This window comes from Heterodontus francisci, chromosome 15 (assembly GCF_036365525.1).
Source record: "Heterodontus francisci isolate sHetFra1 chromosome 15, sHetFra1.hap1, whole genome shotgun sequence".
Taxonomy (NCBI): domain Eukaryota; kingdom Metazoa; phylum Chordata; class Chondrichthyes; order Heterodontiformes; family Heterodontidae; genus Heterodontus; species Heterodontus francisci.
This window is the reverse complement of record NC_090385.1, coordinates 27,165,364-27,187,042: the sequence shown is the minus strand read 5'-3', so window position 1 is coordinate 27,187,042 and position 21,679 is coordinate 27,165,364. Positions and strand designations below refer to the sequence as shown.

Here is a 21,679-nt window from a genome sequence, read left to right as displayed (position 1 = left end):
AACTAATGGATACATGGGATTTTTCAACATATTCTCTCGGTTAACACAGTTTTATTTGCCTAGCCTGTATAAACTGGACATTCAGATACTTGTGTCCCAAACTGCAAATGGAAAGCCGCAAATAGAGAGACCAATAGTGAAGTTTAAATTTTGTCAGCCAATTGTGAATGCTTCTCTCTATTTGAATCCTATTCCAAAGCCTTTTGGCACTTGCCTTAGTGCCACCAGTTTCAATGCCATGGCATCCTCCAGTGCAACACAGAGATTCCAGCATTACTGATATAAAAACAAAATGTGCTGTAAATACTCAGCAGGTCTGGCAGCATTTGTGGAGAGAAGCAAAGTTAACGTTTCAGGTCTGTGACCTTTCATCAGTTCAGCAGAGGGCTGTGGAACTTTTGCTACTCTGTGCGCAGCCTAGACCTGCATGTTTTCTGTAAGGTCAACAGCATGGGAGGCAATTGACCAGGAAGATCCGAATGAACACCACGATTACCCTTGCGGACTCCAACCATATTCCCATCATTAGGCACTCCTTTACTGTGCCTAATGATCAGCATGACAGCAAACTCAATGGGTTCAGTGAAGCCCTACCAAAAGGTCCTCTCCAATCAATCCCCAAGTCTGTTAAGCCAAAACACCCTGCTTCATTCTAGCATGCCAGACTTCGAAGGAAGCAGTCGAAGTATCACTGGGAGCAACCTGTTGGTTTGCAGTCTGACAAAGCTGTCCAGTATGGGCCTGCACATGTGGGTAGTGGCCTCCTCCATCCTTGCCATCATCAGTTTGGAACAGCCTGCAAAGCACGGGTTAAAGCTTTATGCCAACAAAACATCCTTTTTAGAAAAGGGCCCATGAGATTCAATCCTCAGTGCATCAGCTGAAGTACAGGCTGGCTCTGGACATCAGATACCTCCTCTGCCACCACTACTTGAGCCTACTCATCCAGTGCATTCGCCAAGCACCACCTCCCTCCCACCCCAGGATCCATGTATTCACACTTGTGCCTGGGATGGAGAGAATAAGTGACGCTGTGAAATACTGGCATGGCCAGGAGCACCATTTAAATTGTATCCCACCTGCCATTTTTATATTGAAAATGTACTGCATCATTGCTTTTTCTATAAAAGACTTGTAGTCATTTGGTAGTACAGAACTAGAGTACTGCTGAAAATAGAGACATTTTGTTGAAGCTTTTCATCTTACACTCATCAGGACAATCCACAAGAATACCAATGTAAGGGAAAGCAACAAATTTATACTATAGAAGAAGAGAGTGCTGATTGGTTGGCAAGTGGACTCTGATTAGTAGAGGTATTACCATGGAGAATGCACCAGTTTATGGTGACTGACAGCTAACTGCCAAGCTTTGTTTGAAATTTAAACCAGGCAGCTTCACTCTGATTGGTCAAGACATTGCCCTGGGGAATGAACCAGCAAATGGCTGTCACTTATTTTGTTTAGCTGAAACAGGCGTAATGTGTATACATGTCCTTTCTGTTCGCAAAGAACAGGGCCCTGTCCATTAATTATATGTAGCTTCCAGTACGTGCAAATGTGCCACACCGAGTCCGACTGACAATTTTAAATTGGCTTTCAGCGTAATTCTTAGCACACTGTGGATTATTTAGCAAATGTTGTCCAATCGTGGAATCATATCTAATGTTGGACGCTGTGTTTTGCAAGCACAGGCTGGTTGGCTACAGCCTGTACCTTGACCATTGCAAAGAGCGGAAGGGATATGCTGTTTGATACGATCGGTCAGTCTTTGGGACGTATGGCCTATATACCTAGCATCACACTGGTATTGAAATTCATACATCACATTACTCATTTGTGAGATAGGCAGAATGTCTTTTTGGCTCGACGGCAGCATCCGGTTTGTGGCGAACACATGTGTTACTACTGCATAGTAGCAGTGTGAAACAGCTAGCTTCACCTCTTTCTTAAAATTTGGGGATAGTTTTGAGATATATTTGACTTCCTCTGCCATTGCTGCACTCCCTCGAAATTATCTGAACTTTTTTGCCATTTTCTGCTCTCTTCCAAGGAATTCACTAATCCCCCAGCTTAGCAGTATCTTGAAATTTTGATATCCTCTCCACCATTCCCAAATTCAGGGCTTTGTATTAAGTATATGGGTGAGAAATCTCATGTGAAATTAGTTTGCAGTCTGTTCAGAACCTTGGTGTCATATTTCAACCAAAGATGATGTTCCGACCACATATCCGGACCATCACCAAGACCGCCCATTTCGACCTCCAAACCATCACCCAACTCCGGCGCACCTCACCACATCACATGCTGAAACCCTCAGTCAGGCCTGTTACCTCTAGACTTGACTATTCCAGTGCTCTCCTGGTCAGCCTCCCATCTTCCAACCTCCATAAATTGAGCTCTGCTGCCCATAATCTAACTCGCACCAAGCCCTGTGCCCGCTGACCTGCATCAGCTCCCAGTCCTCAATGCCTCGATTTTAAAGTTCTCACCACAGTTTTCAAAACTCTGTGGCTTCACCGATGCTCATCATTGTCGTCTCCTCCAGCCCTCCAACTGTCCGATACATTCATGCTCCTCCAGTTCTGGTCTCTTGCACATGCCCGATTTTAATTGCTCCACCAACGGTGGCTGTGCCTTGAGACGCCTAGGCCCTAAGCTCTGCAGTTCCTTCCTTAAACCTCCTTTAAAACACTCCTTAAAACCTACCTCTTTGACAAAAGTGTTAGTTGTCCATCCTCATATCTCCTTATGTAGCTCTGCGTCAAATCTTGTTTGATAGCCCCCAGTGAAGAGCCTTGGGGTGTCTGACTATGTTAAAGGTGTATATATATATATATATATATATATACACACACACACACACACACACGTTGTTGTTGAAGGATTTGTGTAACAAATACTTAGGTTGGTCACACATTAGGCAAAAATATGAATTTCAACGGATTGTATTAAGTAAATATTAAGGCACAGACCTATAGGAGCAGCAGGAGGCAGTGACTGGAATGGTTGAAACCTGGCACAGGTTTCAAGATCAGAAGATACTGAGTACGGACTGTAATGCGGGATGGAGGAGCTTTATGACTATCACCTCAGCACAGACTGTGCTTCAGCTTAACCTGCATTTCCATTCCCAGTTAATTGTATTTTCATTGGACTGAGAAATTACAGGGGTGGAATTTCCTTTAGGCCCATTTTTGGGCCTGAAATGCGTGCCCCAACCAGCAGGCCTGCAATTAGACCCTGGGCTCATTAATTTTATTTGGACAAGCCACTGATGCCCATCACGCCTCCACAGACAGCTCGCTATTTTAAAAAGATAACGACAATCCACTTGCCTTGCTGGCAGGCACCTGAATACAAGGTCTGGGAGGAAGGGGTGGAGTGGCAATATTGGGTGAGTGGGAGAGCATGAGACTGTCGAGTTGGGGAGAACACCTGCTCCTCAGTGACAATTTTTTAAAAAAAATTGTTAAACTTAACAGTCACTGAAGAATTCGGAACCGCTCCACATCCAATTTTCCCAAGGAGGGATTAAATTGGCATTAGGCCCTTAATTTTACATGCATGTGGTCCAACCCCCGTTTTAGGCAGCTACCAGAAACAGCTAAAACAAATGTCAGACGTCTTTCAGACATACTTTGGGGATGGAATATTGGTCCCATAAAAACGGGCACAATGAGGTTGTATTTCTGCTCGAATCTTTGATTCGAGGGTATTGTATTTGTTGATAAAAATAGATGTTTTATTTTAAAACCTCGTTTTGTGAGGGTTCTATAACCTCTGCTAAGCAGGTACAAGGAACACAGTTGTGTATACACTCCACACCCTCCACTATCTTATTCAGTGCCCACCATTCAGGCATTTCCGTTCAGAATAACTGTCAAGCAGGCTGCTTAACTATGGGAAGGATGAGGGGAGTCAAACTGTGCCCGATCTGTCCTCACTCAAAATCTACACACATGCACTTTTTGATATGGTAAGAAAATAGGAAGAGTCAGGAACAGAAACAAATTATGGCACACCTCCTATTGCCCCACCTGAGAAATCAAACACAGCAAAGACAAGTAATAGCCCCCCGAGGATGTTCTGGCCTGTATGATTCAACAATAAATACCTTGTACCAACTGTAAGTAAAATGATTTAGAATCTTACTGGTTCAGCCAAGAGTTACTGCAAAAAACACAGGTCACTATAACAGCAAACATGAATAGCTATGTTAAGTGGCCGACTCCAAAAGGTAGAGAGAGCTGAGCAAAGTCACATTGAACTAAAAGGTGTGTGAAAAGTGGATTTGTTAATGTCAAATAACTGGCATTCTACTCCAGATTAACTTCTTGACTGCAAGCAATCTCTCTCACTAGCACAGCAACAGTTACCCCCATTGAAAATATGCACCATTTGGGGGGCAGAAGGTTTTCTAACCGATTACCCAATTTAAATTCAAGATCCTGTAGGTGGATTGAGAAACTTACACAGGAAAATTGTTCACAATGGTGAGGGGTTCAAATACCAAAAGCTGCAATTTAAAAAGTTAGGAAGAAGTTAGAAGTTTGAACGAAGTGAAGTCAGATGGCATTTTATTTCTCTTCCAGAAGGTAAGAGAAGGAATAAGTTACCAGGTAAGGCTATTGAAGTGGATAGGACATGTGTCTCCAAACAGAGGCTGCTAGAACACTTTGAAAAGAAATTTAGGTCCCCAAACGCATGATAATTGGCTTGTTCAGTGTAGTGTCATGCAACATCAGGGATCACACATGATGTTGGGCTATTCAGTATCCTCTAACTAGAAATATGCAAGTATTCAGTATGTGCCATCATGTCAGTGGCTTATAAAAGGAGTGGAGGCGATAATCCCCCAACAAAGCCATCCCGTAAATTCTGGCAGCGAGTCGGGACCTGGAATAAACCGGGCCTATATAGCTTCCGGCTGATTCCTGAAGTAGTTATGGTGGGAGATCACCGGGATGGCTGCAGATTTTCTGTCCCTTTGTATCTCTTCTTTGGCCTCCTTATCTCGAGAGATAATGGGTAAGTGCCTGGAGGTGGTCAGTGGTGTGTGGAGCAGCGCCTGGAATGGCTAGAAAGGCCAATTCTAGAGTGACAGGCTCTTCCACAGGTGCTGCAGAAAAATTTGTTTGTCGGCGCTGTTACACAGTTGGCTCTCCCCTTGCGCTTTTGTCTTTTTTCCTGCCAACTGCTAAGTCTCTTCAACTCGCCACACTTTAGCCCCGCCTTTATGGCTGCCCGCCAGCTCTGGCGAACGCTGGCAACTGACTCCCACGACTTGTGATCAATGTCACAGGACTTCATGTCGCGTTTGCAGATGTCTTTAAAGCGGAGACATGGACGGCCGGTGGGGCTGATACCAGTGGCGAGCTCGCTGTACAATGTGTCTTTGGGGATCCTGCCATCTTCCATGCGGCTCACATGGCCAAGCCATCTCAAGCGCCGCTGACTCAGTAGTGTGTATAAGCTGGGGATGTTGGCCGCCTCGAGGACTTCTGTGTTGGAGATACGGTCCTGCCTACCTTCTCCGGAGGGAGCGAAGATGGAATGAATTGAGACGTCGCTCTTGGCTGACATACGTTAAACATAGAACAGTACAGCACAGTACAGGCCCTTTGGCCCACGATGTTGTGCCAAACCTTTAACCTACTCTAGGATCAAACTAACTACCTACCCTTCATTCTACTATCATCCATGCACCTATTCAAGAGTCGCTTAAATGCCCCTAATGTATCTGCTTCTACTACCACCGCTGGCAGCGCATTCCATGCACCCACCACTCTCTGTGTAAAGAACCGACCTCTGACATCTCCCTGAAACCTTCCTCCAATCACCTTAAAATTATGCCCCCTGGTGATAGCCCTTTCCACCCTGGGAAAAAGTCTCTGACTAACAACTCTATCTATGCCTCTCATCATCTTGTACCCCTCTATTAAGTCACCTCTCATCCTTCTTCGCTCCAATGAGAAAAGCCCTAGCTCCCTCAATCTTTCTTCGTAGGATATGCCCTCCAGTCCAGGCAGCATCCTGGTAAATCTCCTCTGCACCCTCTCTAAAGCTTCCACATCCTTCCGATAATGAGGCGACCAGAAGTGAACACAATATTCCAAGTGTGGTCGAACCAGGGCTTTATAGAGCTGCAGCATAACCTCGCGGCTCTTAAACTCAATCCCCCTGTTAATGAAAGCCAACACACCATACGCCCTTCTTAACAACCCTATCAACATGGGTGGCAACTTTGAGCGATCTATGGACATGGACCCCAAGATCCCTTTGTTCCTCCACACTACCAAGAATCCTGTCTTTAAGCCTGTATTCCGCATTTAAATTCGACCTTCCAAAATGAATCACTTCACACTTTTCCAGGTTGAACTCCATCTGCCACTTCTCAGCCCAGCTCTGCATCCTGTCAATGTCCCGTTGCAACCTACAACAGCCTTCCACACTATCCACAACTCCAGCAACCTTCGTGTCATCGGCAAACTTGCTAACCCAGCCTTCCACTTCCTCATCCAAGTCATTTATAAAAATCACAAAGAGCAGAGGTCCCAGAACAGATCCTTGTGGAACACCACTGGTCACCGAGCTCCATGCTGAATACTTTCCATCTACTACCACCTTCTGACTTCTATGGGCCAGCCAATTTTGTATCCAGACAGCCAACTTTCCCTGAATCCCATGCCTCCTTACTTTCTGAATGAGCCTACCATGGGGAACCTTATCAAACGCCTTGCTAAAATCCATATAAACCACATCCACTGCTCTTCCTTCATCAATGTGTTTTGTCACATCTTCAAAAAATTCAATAAGGCTTGTGAGGCATGACCTGCCCCTCACAAAGCCATGCTGACTGTCTCTAATCAAACTATGCTTTTCCAAATAATCATAAATCCTGTCTCTCAGAATCCTCTCCAATAATTTGCCCACTACCGACGTAAGACTGACTGGTCTATAATTCCCAGGGTTATCCCTATTCCCTTTCTTGAACAAGGGAACAACATTTGCCACCCTCCAATCATCTGGTACTACTCCAGTGGACAGTGAAGGCGCAAAGATCATCGCCAAAGGCGCAGCAATCTCCTCCCTCGCTTCCCGTAATATCCTTGGGTATATCCCGTCTGGCCCCGGGGACTTATCTGTCCTCATGTCTTTCAAAATTTCCAGCACATCTTCCCTCTTAACCTCAACCTGTTAGAGCATATCAGCCTGTTCCACGCTGTCCTCACAAATGACCAGGTCCCTCTCACTAGTGAATACTGAAGCAAAGTATTCATTTAGGACCTCCCCTACCTCCTCCAACTCCAGGCACAAGTTCCCTCCACTATCCCTGATCGGCCCTACCCTCACTCTGGCCATCCTCTTGTTCCTCACATAAGTGTAGAACACCTTGGGATTTTCCTTAATCCTACCAAAGACTTTTTCATGTCCCCTTCTAGCTCTCCGAAATCCATTCTTCAGTTCCTTCCTGGCTACCTTTTAACCCTCTAGAGCCCTGTCTGATCCTTCCTTCCTCAACCTTAAGTAAGCTTCCTTCTTCCTCTTGACTAGCTGTTCCACATCTCTTGTCATCCAAGGTTCCTTCACCCTACCATCCCTTCCCTGCCTCATCGGGACAAACCTATCCAGCAGTCGCAGCAAGTGCTCCCTAAACAACCTCCACATTTCTGTCGTGCATTTCCCTGAGAACATCTGTTCCCAATTTATGCTCCCCAGTTCCTGCCTAATAGCATTGTAATTCCCCCTCCCCCAATTAAATATTTTCCTATCCCGTCTGCTCCTGTCCCTCTCCATGACTATAGTAAAGGTCAGGGAGTTGTGATCACCATCACCGAAATGCTCTCCCACCGAGAGATCTGCCACCTGGCCTGGTTCGTTGCCAAGCACCAAGTCCAACATAGCCTCCCCTCTAGTCAGCCTATCTACATAGAGTCAGGAAACCTTCCTGAACACACCTGACAAAAACTGCTCCATCCAAACTATTTGCACTAAGGAGGTTCCAATCAATATTAGGGAAGTTGAAGTCACCCATGACAACAAAACTGTCACTTCTGCACCTTTCCAAAATCTGCCTCCCAATCTGTTCCTCCATGTCTCTGTTGCTATTGGGGGGTCTATAGAAAACTCCCAACAAAGTGACTGCTCCTTTCCTGTTTCTGACTTCCACCCATAATGACTCAGTAGACAAACCCTCCTCGACGACCTCCCTTTCTGCAGCTCTGATACTATCCCTGATTAGCAATGCCACTCCCCCACCTCTTTTACCTCCCTCCCTATTCCTTTTGAAACATCTAAACCCCAGAACATCCAACATCCATTCCTGCCCCTGTGATATCCACGTCTCCGTAATGGCCACAACATCGTAGCTCCAAGTACTGATCCATGCTCTAAGTTCATCATCCTTATTCCTGACACTTCTTGCATTAAAATAGACACACTTCAACCCATCATACTGGCTGCAACTTTGCCCTGTCAACTATCTAACCTTCCTCACAGACTCTCTGCACTTGGTATCTGCCTGTTCAACAGCTACCCCATCCACTGATCCGTGGCTCCGGTTCCCATCCCCCTGCCAAACTAGTTTAAACCCTCCCGAAGAGCTCTAGCAAACCTCCCGCCCAGGATATTGGTGCCCCTCTGGTCCAGGCCTCGCTGCCATAGAGCAAGGTACTGAGGACAGAGGTTTGATACAGTCGGACTTTTGTGTTCCGTGTCAGTGCGCCATTTTCCCACACTCTCTTGGCCAGTCTGGACATAGCATTGGAAGCCTTTCCCATGCGCTTGTTGATTTCTGCATCTAGAGACAGGTTACTGGTGATAGTTGAGCCTAGGTAGGTGAACTCTTGAACCACTTCCAGAGCGTGGTCGCCAATATTGATGGATGGAGCATTTCTGACGTCCTGCCCCATGATGTTCATTTTCTTGAGGCTGATGGTTAGGCCAAATTCATTGCAGGCAGCCGCAAACCTGTCGATGAGACTGTGTATCTCTATGCACGTGTATATAAATAGAGTTATGGTCGACAGTTGTTATGCGTTACAGGTCTGACTGACTGTGGACCGGAGAGCACAGTAATCGGCGAAAAGATGATCACGGATGAGTTTTTCTTGTCTTTGTGTGAGCGTGAAGACACCGAGGTTGAAAAGGCCTCCCTCAGTCCAGAAGGGTACATAAACTCCCTCCTTTAGGTCTTCTGTTGCCTGCTGCAGTATCAAGCTGAAAAAGATGGTGAATAAGGCCGGGGCCAGCACACATCCCTGCTTCACGCCATTGGAGATTTGGAAGGGACTCGAGAGGTTGCCGTTTTGTTCGACTTGTCCCTACTGATTTTCATGAAACTGCTTCACCATGGCCAGGAACCTGGGTGGGCATCCAAGTTTTACAAGGATTTTCCAAAGTCCATCTCTGCTCACAGTATCGAATGCCTTGGTGAAGTCTACGAATGTGACGTTCAGGCCTTTGTTTTGCCTATGACACTTTTCTTGTAATTGTTTGAGTGCAAATACAATGTCTGTAATGCCTCGGTTTGCTCTGAAACCACACTGGCTCTCTGGGAGGTTTCTTCCGCAATGGTAGGCACAAGCCTGTTCAGAAGTATTCTAGCCAGGATCTTCCCAGCAATAGAGAGGGTGATCCCACGGTAATTGGAGCAGTCTGATTTTTCTCCTTTGTTTTTGTACAAGGTGATAACAGCATCACGAAGATCCTGTGGAATCCTGCCCTGTTCCCAGCAGGCTGTGAAAAACTCATGGAGCTTGGTGTATAGGGCAGGGCCATCATGCATCAAGGCTTTGTGTGGAATTCCATTGGTTCCGGGGGCTTTCTACTCTTCATCTGGTTGATGACGGTCACAATTTCCTCCAGAGTTGGGCTCTCATCCAGTTCTTCTTTGACGGGCTGTTGTTGGGTGTGATCGATGACAGTATCATGCACTCTGCACCCGGCACTGAAGAGAGTTTCAAAGTGGTCCGACTAGTGATCCAGGACTGACTCCTCGTCGGTATATACAGTGTTGCCAAAGGCACTCCTCAAGGGGTTTTGGGTTTGATGTGCTCGTCCATCGACAGATCTTCGTGCTTCATAGAAACTTATGTTGCCATTATCAGCGTACAGTTGAGTTTTTCCACAACTGCGATCTACCAGTCATTTTGGATGTTCCTTAGCTTACGGACATACAAACATATGAGCATGGAGCAAAAGTAGGCCATTCAGCCCCTCAAGCCTGCTCCACCTTTCAAGAAGATCATGGCTGATCTGTTTGTGTTTCAAATTCCACACTCCCATCTACCCCCATTGAAGGGTGCTACATGCTTGACGGTAGGCTGTCGATTTCTCTTGGCTGGCTGGCTGAGCCTGATGAGCTGACCTTTTTATTTTTAGCAGATCTTGAATTTCCTGGTCATTTTCATCAAACCAGGCCCTATTCTTCTTGGTGCTGGATCCTCGTTGGAAGTATCCAGTACTGTAGCTTTGATGTGGTCCCAGAGTATAACAACACATTTTTCTGAGGCAGCACAACTCTTCAGTTTTCTTTAAACTGATTTTTAGTCCGAAATAGTGTATCAGCCTGCACCCCATGAAGAATATAGAACCGAGCTGAATGCAGTCAAGCAATTTACTTATTTGGGGAGCGTCATCTCGGTTTGATGCCACCATAGACAAGGAAGTGGACAATAGGCTCTCAAAAAAAATACATTCGGCAGACTCTACAAATAAGTGTGGAGCAACTACAGCCTCAGAGCAGAGACCAAACTCAAAGTGTACAAAGCTGTAGTTCTCACCACCGTTCTGTATGGCACCGAGTCATGGGTCCTATATCGCCATCATGTACGCCTTCTAGAGCACTTCCATCAGCGCTGCCTCCGCAGCATCCTCAAGATCTGCTGGCAGGACCGCATCACAAACATTGAAGTCCTGGCAACAGTCAATATCACCAGCATCGAGGCCATCCGCCTGCAAAGCCAACTGCGTTGGGTGGGTCACGTTGCCCAGATGGATGAGAGTCAGCGGTCCAATATAGTGTTGTATGGTGAGCTGACCATGGGTAAAAGGAACAGAAGGGCCCCATGCAAATGTTTCAAGGACTCCCTGAAGAAGTCTCTCTCTGTGTGCCACATCAACCATTGCCAGTGGGAAGCGCAGGCCATAGAGCATGATATCTGGAGATGCTACATCAGAAGGGCTACAGACACCTTTGAGACTGAGCAAAGAACCAGCATGAAAAAGAGAAAAAGAAGGATAAATCCAATTGCCCCCAGCAGCGACTACACCTTCACTTGTACGTCCTGTGGGAGAATCTGCCGGTCACGGATAGGCCTGACTCGCCACCAGCGGACCTGCAATCAATGACTACAACCTTCCCAAGATCTTCGTCTGCGAAGAAATGCCAAGGGAGAGAGATGTTCTACAATCAATTCCCATGATGTGCTTCAACAATATTTTCCATCCCTCGAGATATGATAGCCAACAGCTTGAAAAACTCTTGGGTCTTATTTCCTGAGCAGTTCAGTCATCATTTGGATATGTATTCAGAGACTGGCCTTATTCTATAGTCGTATTTCTGCACTGGTAATATGAATGGACGTTACAAACACTAGGCAGGCATTTAATGTTAAAGGTGTCTAGTTTCTTTGGTTATTCTCCTCATCTCTCCCCAGTTAAGTCTTTATACAATAAGGGGTGGTTAGAATAATCTTACAGCTGCTATACACAGCTTCAACTTTGTTTTAACACTGAACAGTATCGCATTTTTAAAAGGCTCTGCAACAAATCCAGGGGTCAAGTAACCTGTTAAAAAAGCAGGATTCAGAAGTAGTTTTGGTCATACTTGAAACATGTCTTTTCTTGGTCTATTATCTTGGATCTTCATTACTAGGTGGGGAAATTCAGAAAATTTATTTCTCATACCATTTCCTTTGGTAACTTCACCTACCAGGTGTGAATTAAGCCTCAACTGGCAAGGTTCAATAGCGGCTCAGAGAAATTACCCAAGGGTAACTTTTCCTACCAGGTTTGAGGTATTAGTATTTAGACAATTCATCCTTGTCCCAGGGTGATTGGGGAAATTGATTCTGCTCAACAGGTTTAATGATCATTGCTTCATTGAGTCCTCTTTGGAGCTGGCTCTGAAGACAAGCAAACTGCCAGATTCAGTACAGGCTTTTTTTCATGGCAGCATTGAAAGATGCTAATAAAATTGCTCAGTGCACAGTTTACACATGTAAACTAAATGCTGAAACTGCACTGATAGAGGCTGCAAGATAAGGCAAAGGAACAAGAAAAGGGCATTGCAATTTTAATTCTAAAATCTACCACATGTTAGATAAGGGATGTATTATGGCTTTTTAGTCTTTAAAAACAGGTTATCATTGGTAATCTGAATTTGCTTGTGCGGTATCAAAATATTTCTGACCAACCTTGCCAATAAAGTAACTATTTATTCCACGCCATTCAATAGCAATCCCTTGAGTAATCTAAACTCCTGTGCAAAACGCCACAAGTCTGCCGCTCAATGTTCCCTTTTTTCCCCTTCATCCTCCCAGAGTGTTACTTTCTACAGTTGCCTCAACTCCAGCTGTGCCACACAATGTTTCCTTGTATGTTCCCGAAGCTGTTGCCAATCTGATCTAGCTGACTGGAGATGACATTTAGCAGCACTGGGATTAGTTACCCTCCAACTTTCCCACCTGCATAAAAGCCCCCCATCTTCCCAAGCTCACTGCCCCAGACTGGGCGACTGACGGAGGGAGCTCAGCATGTCGAAATAGAAGCTGCACTCTCTAGTGTACTGGCAAATAGTGCTACCCCCAACTAGCTGAGGAAGCCAGGGCGTAAGCAATTAATAAATAATTCCTCAGTGGATCTTAAAGCTGGGTTGGTCTTTCTAACTTATGAATTTACATCTATTTTTAAAAAGCCTTAGCTACTTAAATGAAGCAGCCAATGAAACACTCCATATTCTCAATCAACAAGTGCTTAAAATAATCAATTTACTACATGGGCAAAGTTGCTAACAAGAACAAATAGTCATTACCGAACTAAAACAATGTTGAGTACATTTGTCAAAAAAATTGATTCCAAATTTCTCTGTTATCTTTAAAATATTTAGCAATATGTGGACCATGTAGATTAAGAATGAGAGATGGGGAGAAAACAAAACACAGCGCTTGCAGCACCCTTGTGTAGTATGGTTTCATCTCTTGGTTCTCAAAGATCATTGAAAATATCTGCAGCAACAGAGGGACCCTTTAAATAAACATTCAAAAGCCACCAGTGAGTTTTCTGTGCTCATCCCACGATTCATCAAGTGCCACAAGCTTTCATTGTGAACGAGATGAAATCATTCCCAGTGAATGAAAAAACAATGACAGTAATCTGAAGTACAACTGGAGACTTCAACTCAGCCACCACTGTTTAAATGGTTTGCAGAAGACGCCATTCAGCTATAAATGGGCATGATTTGAAACACTTGTAATAATTCAAAGAGATAGTACACTTATTGATGTTGATTTGAACCTGTTGAGTTTAGTGTTAATAGGATGGTAAGGACAACAAAGTGAACACTAAAATAACTTATCCAAAGTATAGTCAGAACACCACACGGATCCTGCTGCAACATTAGATTTAAGAAAGATCCATTCAGCCAAACCAGACTTAACTGTAAGGTCCAGTATTTAAAAGTGTTGTTAGCTTTGCTCTTTTGATAGCACTCTTATCACTGAATCAGGTTCAAGCCCCATACCAAAAGATTTGAGATCACGATCTAAGCTGGAACATCAGTGCACTGCTAAAGTTGCCGTCCCTTAGATAACAACCAAGGCCCAGTCTACCTCTTCTGATGGTTCAAATACACACTAAAGATGTATGCTTGAAAAGAGAACAGGGAATTCCTCAGTGCCATACCTAAAGAGCCCATTTCAAATCAAAACCACCAAAAAACAGACTAACTGGACATTTGATTCATTGGTGTTAACTGGATGCTGCTGGGAGAGAATATTATGCAGGCCAATCACTACACAATAACAACCATCATTGTTTGAAGTGCTTGAGATGTTGTGATGTGCTAAGGCACCACATAAAATGTATGCATCGCTGACATTTTTCTGCAGGTATACATGCAATCATGCAGGATTTTGTTTGCTTTAACACAGAAGCAGGGGTTGGTTAGCTCAGTTGGCTAGACAGATAGAGCGTGATGCAGAAGGACGCCAACAGCGAAAGAACGTTTATGACAATCACAAAAACACTTTAGAAAGCCTAGAGGAGTATAGAAAGTGCAGGGGTAAAGTAAAAAAGGAAATTAGAAAAGCAAAGGGAGGACATGAAAAAATATTGGCAGGTAAAATCAAGGAAACCTCAAGGATATTTTATCAGTACATTAAGAGCAAGAAGATAACTAAGGAAAGGGTAGGGCCTATCAGAGAGGTACAAGGGAACTTATGCATGGATGCGGAAGATGTGGGCAGGGTTCTTAATGAGTTTTATGTCCTCTGTCTTCACAGAGAAAAGGGTTGATGTAAACATTGGCCAGCATTTATTGCTCATCCCTAACTGCCCTCGAGAAGGCGGTGGTGAGCTGCAGTCCATGTGGGGTAAGTACACCCCCAGTGCTGTTAGGAAGGGAGTTCCGGGATTTTGACCCAGCGACAGTGAAAGACCGGTGATATAGTTCCAAGTCAGGATGGTGTGTGGTTTGGAGGGTATCTTGCAGGTGGTGGTGTTTCCATGCATTTGCTGCCCATGTCCTTCTAGTTGGTAGAGGTCGTGGGTTTGGAAGGTGTTGTCTATGGAGCCTTGGTGCATTGCTGCAGTACATCTTGTATATGGTACACACTGCTGCCACTGTGCGTCGGTGGTGGAGGGAGTGAATGTTTGTGGATGGGGTGCCAATCAAGCGGGCTGCTTTGTCCTGGATGGTGTCAAGCTTCTTGAGTGTTGTTGGAGCTGCACCCATCCGGGCAAGTGGAGAGTATTCCATCACACTCCTGACTTGTGCCTTGCAGATGGTGGACATGCTTTGGGGAGTCAGGAGGTGAGTTAGTCGCCGCAGGATTCCTAGCCCCTGACCTGCTCTTGCAGCCACGGTATTTATATGGCTACTCCAGTTCAGTTTCTGGTCAATGCTAACCCCCAGAATGTTGATAGTGGGGGATTCAACGATTGTAATGCCATTGAATGTCAAGGGGTGATAGATAGACTCTCTCTTGTTGGAGCTGGTCATTGCCTGGCACTTGTGTGGCGCGAATGTTACTTGCCACTTATCAGCCTTAGCCTGGATATTGTCCAGGTCTTGCTGCATTTGTACACGGACTGCTTCAGTATCGGAAGAGATGCGAATGGTGCTGAATATTGCACAATCAGCAGCAAACATACCCACCTCTGGCCTTAGGATTGAAGGAAGGTCATTGATGAAGCAGCTGAAGATGTTTGAGCCCAGGATACTACCCTGAGGAACTCCTGAGGTGATGTCCAGGAGCTGAGATGATTGACCTACAACAACCAACTCCTTTGCACTAGGTATGACTCCAACCAGCGGAGAGTTTTTCCCCCGATTCCCATCAACTCCAGTTTTACTAGGGCTCCTTGATGCTATACCCATTCAAATGTTGCCTTCACGTCAAGGGCAGCCACTCCCTCCTGGACCTCTGGAGTTCAGCTGTTTTGTCCATCTTTGAACCAATGCTATAATGAGGTCAGGAGCTGAGTGGCCCTGGTGGAACCAAACTAAGCATCAGTGAGCAGGTTATTGCTAAGCAAGTGTTGCTTGATAGCCCTGTCGATGACACCTTCCATCACTTTACTGATGATGGAGAGTAGACTAATGGGGCGGTAATTGGCCAGGTTGGAGTTGTCCTGCTTCTTGTGTACAGGACATACCTGGGCAATTTTCCACATTGCCGGGTACATGCCAGCAGTGTCGCTTTACTGGAACAGCTTGGCTAGGGCCGTGGCAAGTTCTGTAGCACAGATCATCAATACTATTGTTAAAATATTGTCAACGCCCATAGCCTTTGCAGTATCCAGTGCCTTCAGTCGTTTCTTGATATCACGCAGAGTGAATCGAATTGGCTGAAGTCTGGCATCTATGATGCCTGGGACTTCAGGAGGAGGCCGAGATGGATCATCAACTCGGCACTTCTGGCTGAAGATTGTAGTTAAGGTGGAGGAATGTGAAATATTAGATATGATAAGCATAATGAGAGAGGAAATACTAGAAGATCGGACATCCTTGAAAGCGGATAAATCGCCAGGGCCGGATGGATTGCATCCTAGGTTGTTAAAGGAAGCCAGGGAGGAAATAACGGATGCGCTGAGGATCATCTTCAAATCCTCACTGGATGCAGGAGAGGTACCAGACGATTGGAGGTCTGCAAATGTGGTACCATTGTTCGGGTGCGAGAGATAGGCCAAATAATTATAGACCGCACAGTCTGACCTCAGTGGTGGGTAAATTGTTAAAATCTATTCTGAGGGACAGGATAAACTGCCACTTAGAAAGGCACGGATTAATCAGGGATAGTCAGCATGAATTTGTTAAGGGAACGTCATGTCTTTACTAGTTTAATTGAGTTTTTTGAGGAAGTAACAAGGAGGATTCGTGGTATACATTAATGCTTTGGATTTAAATGTGGGAGGCATCATTGGGAAATGTGATGACACAAAAATTGAGCACGTAATTGATAGTGAAGAGGATAGCCGTTGACTCCAGAAAGACTTCAATGGTTTGGTCGAGTGGGCGGAAGTGGCAAATGGAATTCAATCCAAAAAAGTGTGAGGTAATACATTTGGGGAGGGCAAATAAAGCAAGGGAATATACAATAAACGGGAGGATATTGAGAGGGGTAGAAGAAGTGAGAGACCTTGGAGTGCATGTCTACAGGTCCCTGAAGGTGGCAGGACAGGTAGATAAGAGTGGTGAAGAAGGCATATAAAATGCTTTTCTTTATTGGCCGAGGTATAGAGTACAAAAGCAGGGATGTAATGCTGGAACTGTATAAAATGCTGGTTAGGCCACAATTGGATTATTGTGTACAGTTCTGGTCACCACATTACAGAAAGGACATAATTGCTCTGGAGAGATTACAGAGGAGATTTACAAGAATGTTGCCAGGGCTCGAAAGTTGCAGCTATGAGGAAAGATTGGATAGGCTAGGGTTGTTTTCCTTAGGACAGGAGAGGCTGAGGGTTGACTTAATTGAGGTATACAAAATTATGAGGGGCCTAGATAGAGTAGACAGGAAGGTCCTGTTTCCCCTAGCAGAGAGGTCAATTACCAGGGGGCACAGATTTAAGGTGATTGGTACAAGGATTAGAGGGGCCATGAGGAAAAACTTTTTCACCCAGAGGGTGGTAGGTGTCTGGAATTCACTGCCAGCAACAGTGGTGGAGGCAGAAACCCTCAATTCTTTTAAAAGGTACCTGGACCTGCACCTGAAGTGCTGTAACCTGCAAGGCTATGGACTAGGTGCTAGAAGGTGGGATTAAATTGGGTGTCTAGTTTTTTTTTCCAGCCGGCATGGACACAATGGGCTGAATGACCTCCTTCTGTTCCATAACTTTGCTATGGTTTTATGGTTCAATCCCTGTACTGGCCTTGGTAGTTCATGGAGGCCTGCCTCCTTGCCTTGTCCCAAGCTTGCAGAGTTGTGACCCTCAAGCTATACATTACCAACTGTTTCTCTCTAATGGGGAGAGATGCCTATAGTCCTTTGGGACAATGGCTAGATCAACAATAACACAGAAGCATTAGCATGACTGCTACAGTAACTGCTGGAGGAACTACTAGATATTTGGGACCCATCACAAGAACCAACAGGAGAGCTTCTATACTGGCTAAAAAGACCAAAAGAAAAGATAGGCCAAGGGTTCAAATATGCCGACAATTTGCACAAAGAGAAAATGTCAAGTAAGATTTATTTAAAAATCTTCATGACTGTTTGAAGTTATACTTTGAGAAAATGTTCCAAACACAAAAATCAGAAACATAAAAGGAATTCCAGAAATATAATGTTACTAATGTATATTTACACAGTAGTGAGGTAGGGAGAGGACTGAAAGGTTCATCCAGTTATGAATTTAACAGACATGAAATGGAATACTCACCAGCCTGGTATTAAGTACAGGAAATAGCAATGCCAGTAATGCTCCATTCAACATGTGCATCTGAAGCCTGCCAAGACAGTTCAATAGAAAAAGATAGTTATTTTTTTGTCAAGTAACTAGTTATAGTAATTATTCAGATATATCAGGACAGTGTGAATAGGCTTGATACTACTACATGCTGTGTTTGCTATGTACAAAGTTTGCTACTGTAATATTTTAATTGCCTTCAGTACTATAGTTGTCATTCAATAAGCATTAGTCTTGGCTAGATGCCCCCAACCACCACCACCACCTTGTAAAAACTCCCTTCCTTATATAAAAAAAAGCCAGAGTTCTCAGGCACACAGAATGTTCAGACTTCAGTTGTTACTCTGATTTGGACAAAGCTGCACCAGAATCGGGAGGCGTTTAAAAGGGGTTTGTCTTTATAAAAAGACTTCCTCAAACATCATTTTTATTTTGGTTTGGGGAAGGAGAAGCACCATATATAATTTCTGCCACTAATTCATGTCAATATATAGAGGGGAGAAAAATATTGGACCGGTCATGCCTGCTTTTTGAGCAAAAACATGACTGATTGAACATGATCAATTGTGTCCTAATCTGTCTTGGAAGTAATAAGATTGTAAGCCAACTACCACCAACTGTTCAGAATGCCCACTTGAAACAGGCATTATGTGCCTTAAATATGGAAATTGGGGTCCTATTGCATAATTTAGGCCCCAATCAAAACTTGGCAACTGGGTGGAGATTGGTCCCATGCTCTAGGTTTCTCTGCTTAAACCAGTTTGCTTTTCAACCTCCCTTAAAACACACATATTTCAGCAGGCCTTTGGTCATTCCTCCCAACATCATCTTTTTTGGCTCAGTGTACATTTATTTCTGGTGTTATGCCTCCATGAAGTACTTTGGGATGTTTTTCTATGCTAAAGGATGAATAAAGAGAGAGAGAGATAGATAAATCTGCCTTGTGCTATAAACCAGCACTCATTAGATACTGGGTTAAAACTATTCAAAATAAATTATTTTGAACAACTTGCAGATTGGCAGTGATGGAAGCACATCAATCAGGCTGGATGTTAAATCCAGATTTCAGAGGTGCAATGACTGTACACTAATTTGTTGCGACACACAGACCCTCTTGTGTATGGATGCTGTTGTGCCAATGTGTTTTGTTGAATTATAATTTTCTTTAATCCACAGACTGGAGATCTGAATTTATATCTTTTTTTAAAAAAAAGACATTTTTAAAACACAAACTGCCAGCAAAGTCATCGTTCAGCTTAAGATGATTACCTAGTTTACTACACTGTATCCTATTTTGCAAAAGGACTGTGAGGAGAGATGAAATGTCTGCTCAGTCCCCAGCAAGAACCAAGACCCAATAAGTTTAAAAGGAACTATCGGTTCTCTCAGCAGTTAGCAGTATTTCTCCGCTTGCTATGTTTGAATGAATGCGTGACTGTCATGTGACAAGCCCCTCCCCATCTGTGCTTTTAAGCTGGTGTTTTTCTCTGTAGCAGAGGAGAAGCAACTGGACTCTGACATAAGCAGATCCTAAGATCTCTCTCTCTCTCTATTCCAGCTTGAAAGTTTTCAAATCCTGCTTGTTGACTGGCTACCTTTACATACTCCGGCTACAATCAGAAACCTCGTTGGAGGAAATCATCCGCATCGCTATCTCCAAGCGACTAACTGAACCAGTTATCTACCTCTTCAAACTAAAAGTCTCAGGACCACTGAATTCAGCTAGAAGCCAGCTGGATCACCAACATCCACAGACTGTATACTTTATTTTTTTATAGACTGTAACTCAACCAACCAATCTACCTTTCCCCACTCTGTAACCTATTTGTCCATGTGTAAACCTTTCGCGTGTGTGCGCGCGTGCCTGCGAGGGAGTGAAAGTTGGCGTGTTGCTTATTATTTTTATTAGTTCAGTTTCGGTACAATAAAGTTAAATTCTTTGTTTGTTAAACTCAAGAAAACCTGCTGGATTGGTTCTTTTTATGATAATAGTAAATAAGTAATCAAACACCTACTGAATTGGCTAATACACCCACTTTAAAGAAAGAATTAAACCTGTTGTGGTCAAACAAAAAGAGGGAAAAGATGGAAGCCCTTCAACCCCTCCTCACTTGACCGTAACAATACCCAATGTACTGCAAAAGGAAGTCTTTCCTCTAGTAATATTTGCAGCAGTGTGGCTGCTTTTCAAAGCAAGAGTCCTACTAACAGGTTTGTACTGGTCACAAACTGTTTAGTTGGCCAAGGAGTATTCAATTAAACCTCAAACATATAAAACTCCAGTTGACTGCAGGTTATTAGTCACTTGTCACAGGATTTGATGAAGTGAAAAATCAAGTTTTGATTTAAAAAAAAAGACTTGTATTTATCGAGCACTTTTCATGACCAAACATCTCAAAGCACTTTACACCCAGTGAAGTATTTTTGAAGTGTAGTCATTGTTATAATGTAGGAAACACGGCAGCCAATTTGCACACAGCAATCTCCCACAAACAGCAATGTGATAATGACCAGATAATCTGTTTTTGTGATGTTGATTGAGGAATATTGATTGAGGGCACTGGGGAAAGCCCCCCTGCTCTTCTTCTAGTGCCATGGGACATTTTATATCTACTTGAGCAGGCAGATGTGGCCTCAGTTTAACATTTCATCTGAAAGACGGCATATCCGACAGTGCAGCGCTCCCTCAGTACTGTGCTGGAGCATCAGCCTTGATTTTTGTGCGCAAGCCCTGGAGTGGGACTTGAACCCAGAACCAGAGGCAAGAGTGCGACCAACTGAGCCACAGTTGACTGAAAATGCAAAGCCACAAAGCAGATATACGAGAGAAAAGGCGGCAAGGCAGGAAAAGTCAGCTGATTCTTTACATATCAGAAGTGCACTTCCACCTACTTTCTGACCTGTCCAAATAATTCAATCATTCAGCATAAAGACACCTGAGCAGGGGTGTGGGGCAGGGGGAATGAACATTGACAGTCAAAGTAACAGTAAGGCCACTCTGTCGTTAGCTTTGCGAAAACGGCATCTCACTGTCTGCCACTGAAAGGCATTGAATGGCGTGAAGTTGCTGTATTTGCACGGTAGATGTGAACTAAACTCATCACAGAAAATTACAGCTGAAGTGACACAAGAAGCCTGTTTTTTTTTTTTTTAAGGTGTGCACATATTTATTAAAACCAGCCTGGATTAGCCAGCAGAGATGTTTTAACAATGTGCTAAGTGTTAGTCTATAAACCTCTATAGTAATAATAAAAAATTACTACAAGCGTGGAGTTTCATTCCCTCAAGTTTTAATTTTTTTTTAAAAAGAGATACAGCACTGAAACAGGCCTTTCGGCCCACCGAGTCTGTGCTGACCATCAACCACCCATTTATACTAATCCTACATTAATCCCATTACCCTCTCACATCCCCACCTTCCCTCAATTCCCCTACCACCTACCTGTACTAGGGGCAATTTATAATGGCCAATTTACCTATATCAACCTGCAAGCCTTTGGCTGTGGGAGGAAACCTGAGCACCCTGCAAAAACCCACGTGGTCATAG

The 21,679-nt window shown here is 44.2% G+C and overlaps 1 protein-coding gene across 2 annotated transcripts in view; it reads right to left on the bottom strand.

Annotated features, from left to right (window-relative positions):
- Window positions 1–21,679, bottom strand: part of LOC137377556 (transmembrane protein 164) — a 136,959-nt gene that overhangs the window by 54,667 nt on the left and 60,613 nt on the right. For both annotated transcript variants that reach the window (XM_068047296.1, XM_068047295.1), the window contains exon 3: window positions 18,106–18,172. In XM_068047296.1, coding sequence (XP_067903397.1) covers window positions 18,106–18,172 — 67 coding nt within the window. The remainder of the gene's footprint in view (window positions 1–18,105; window positions 18,173–21,679) is intronic.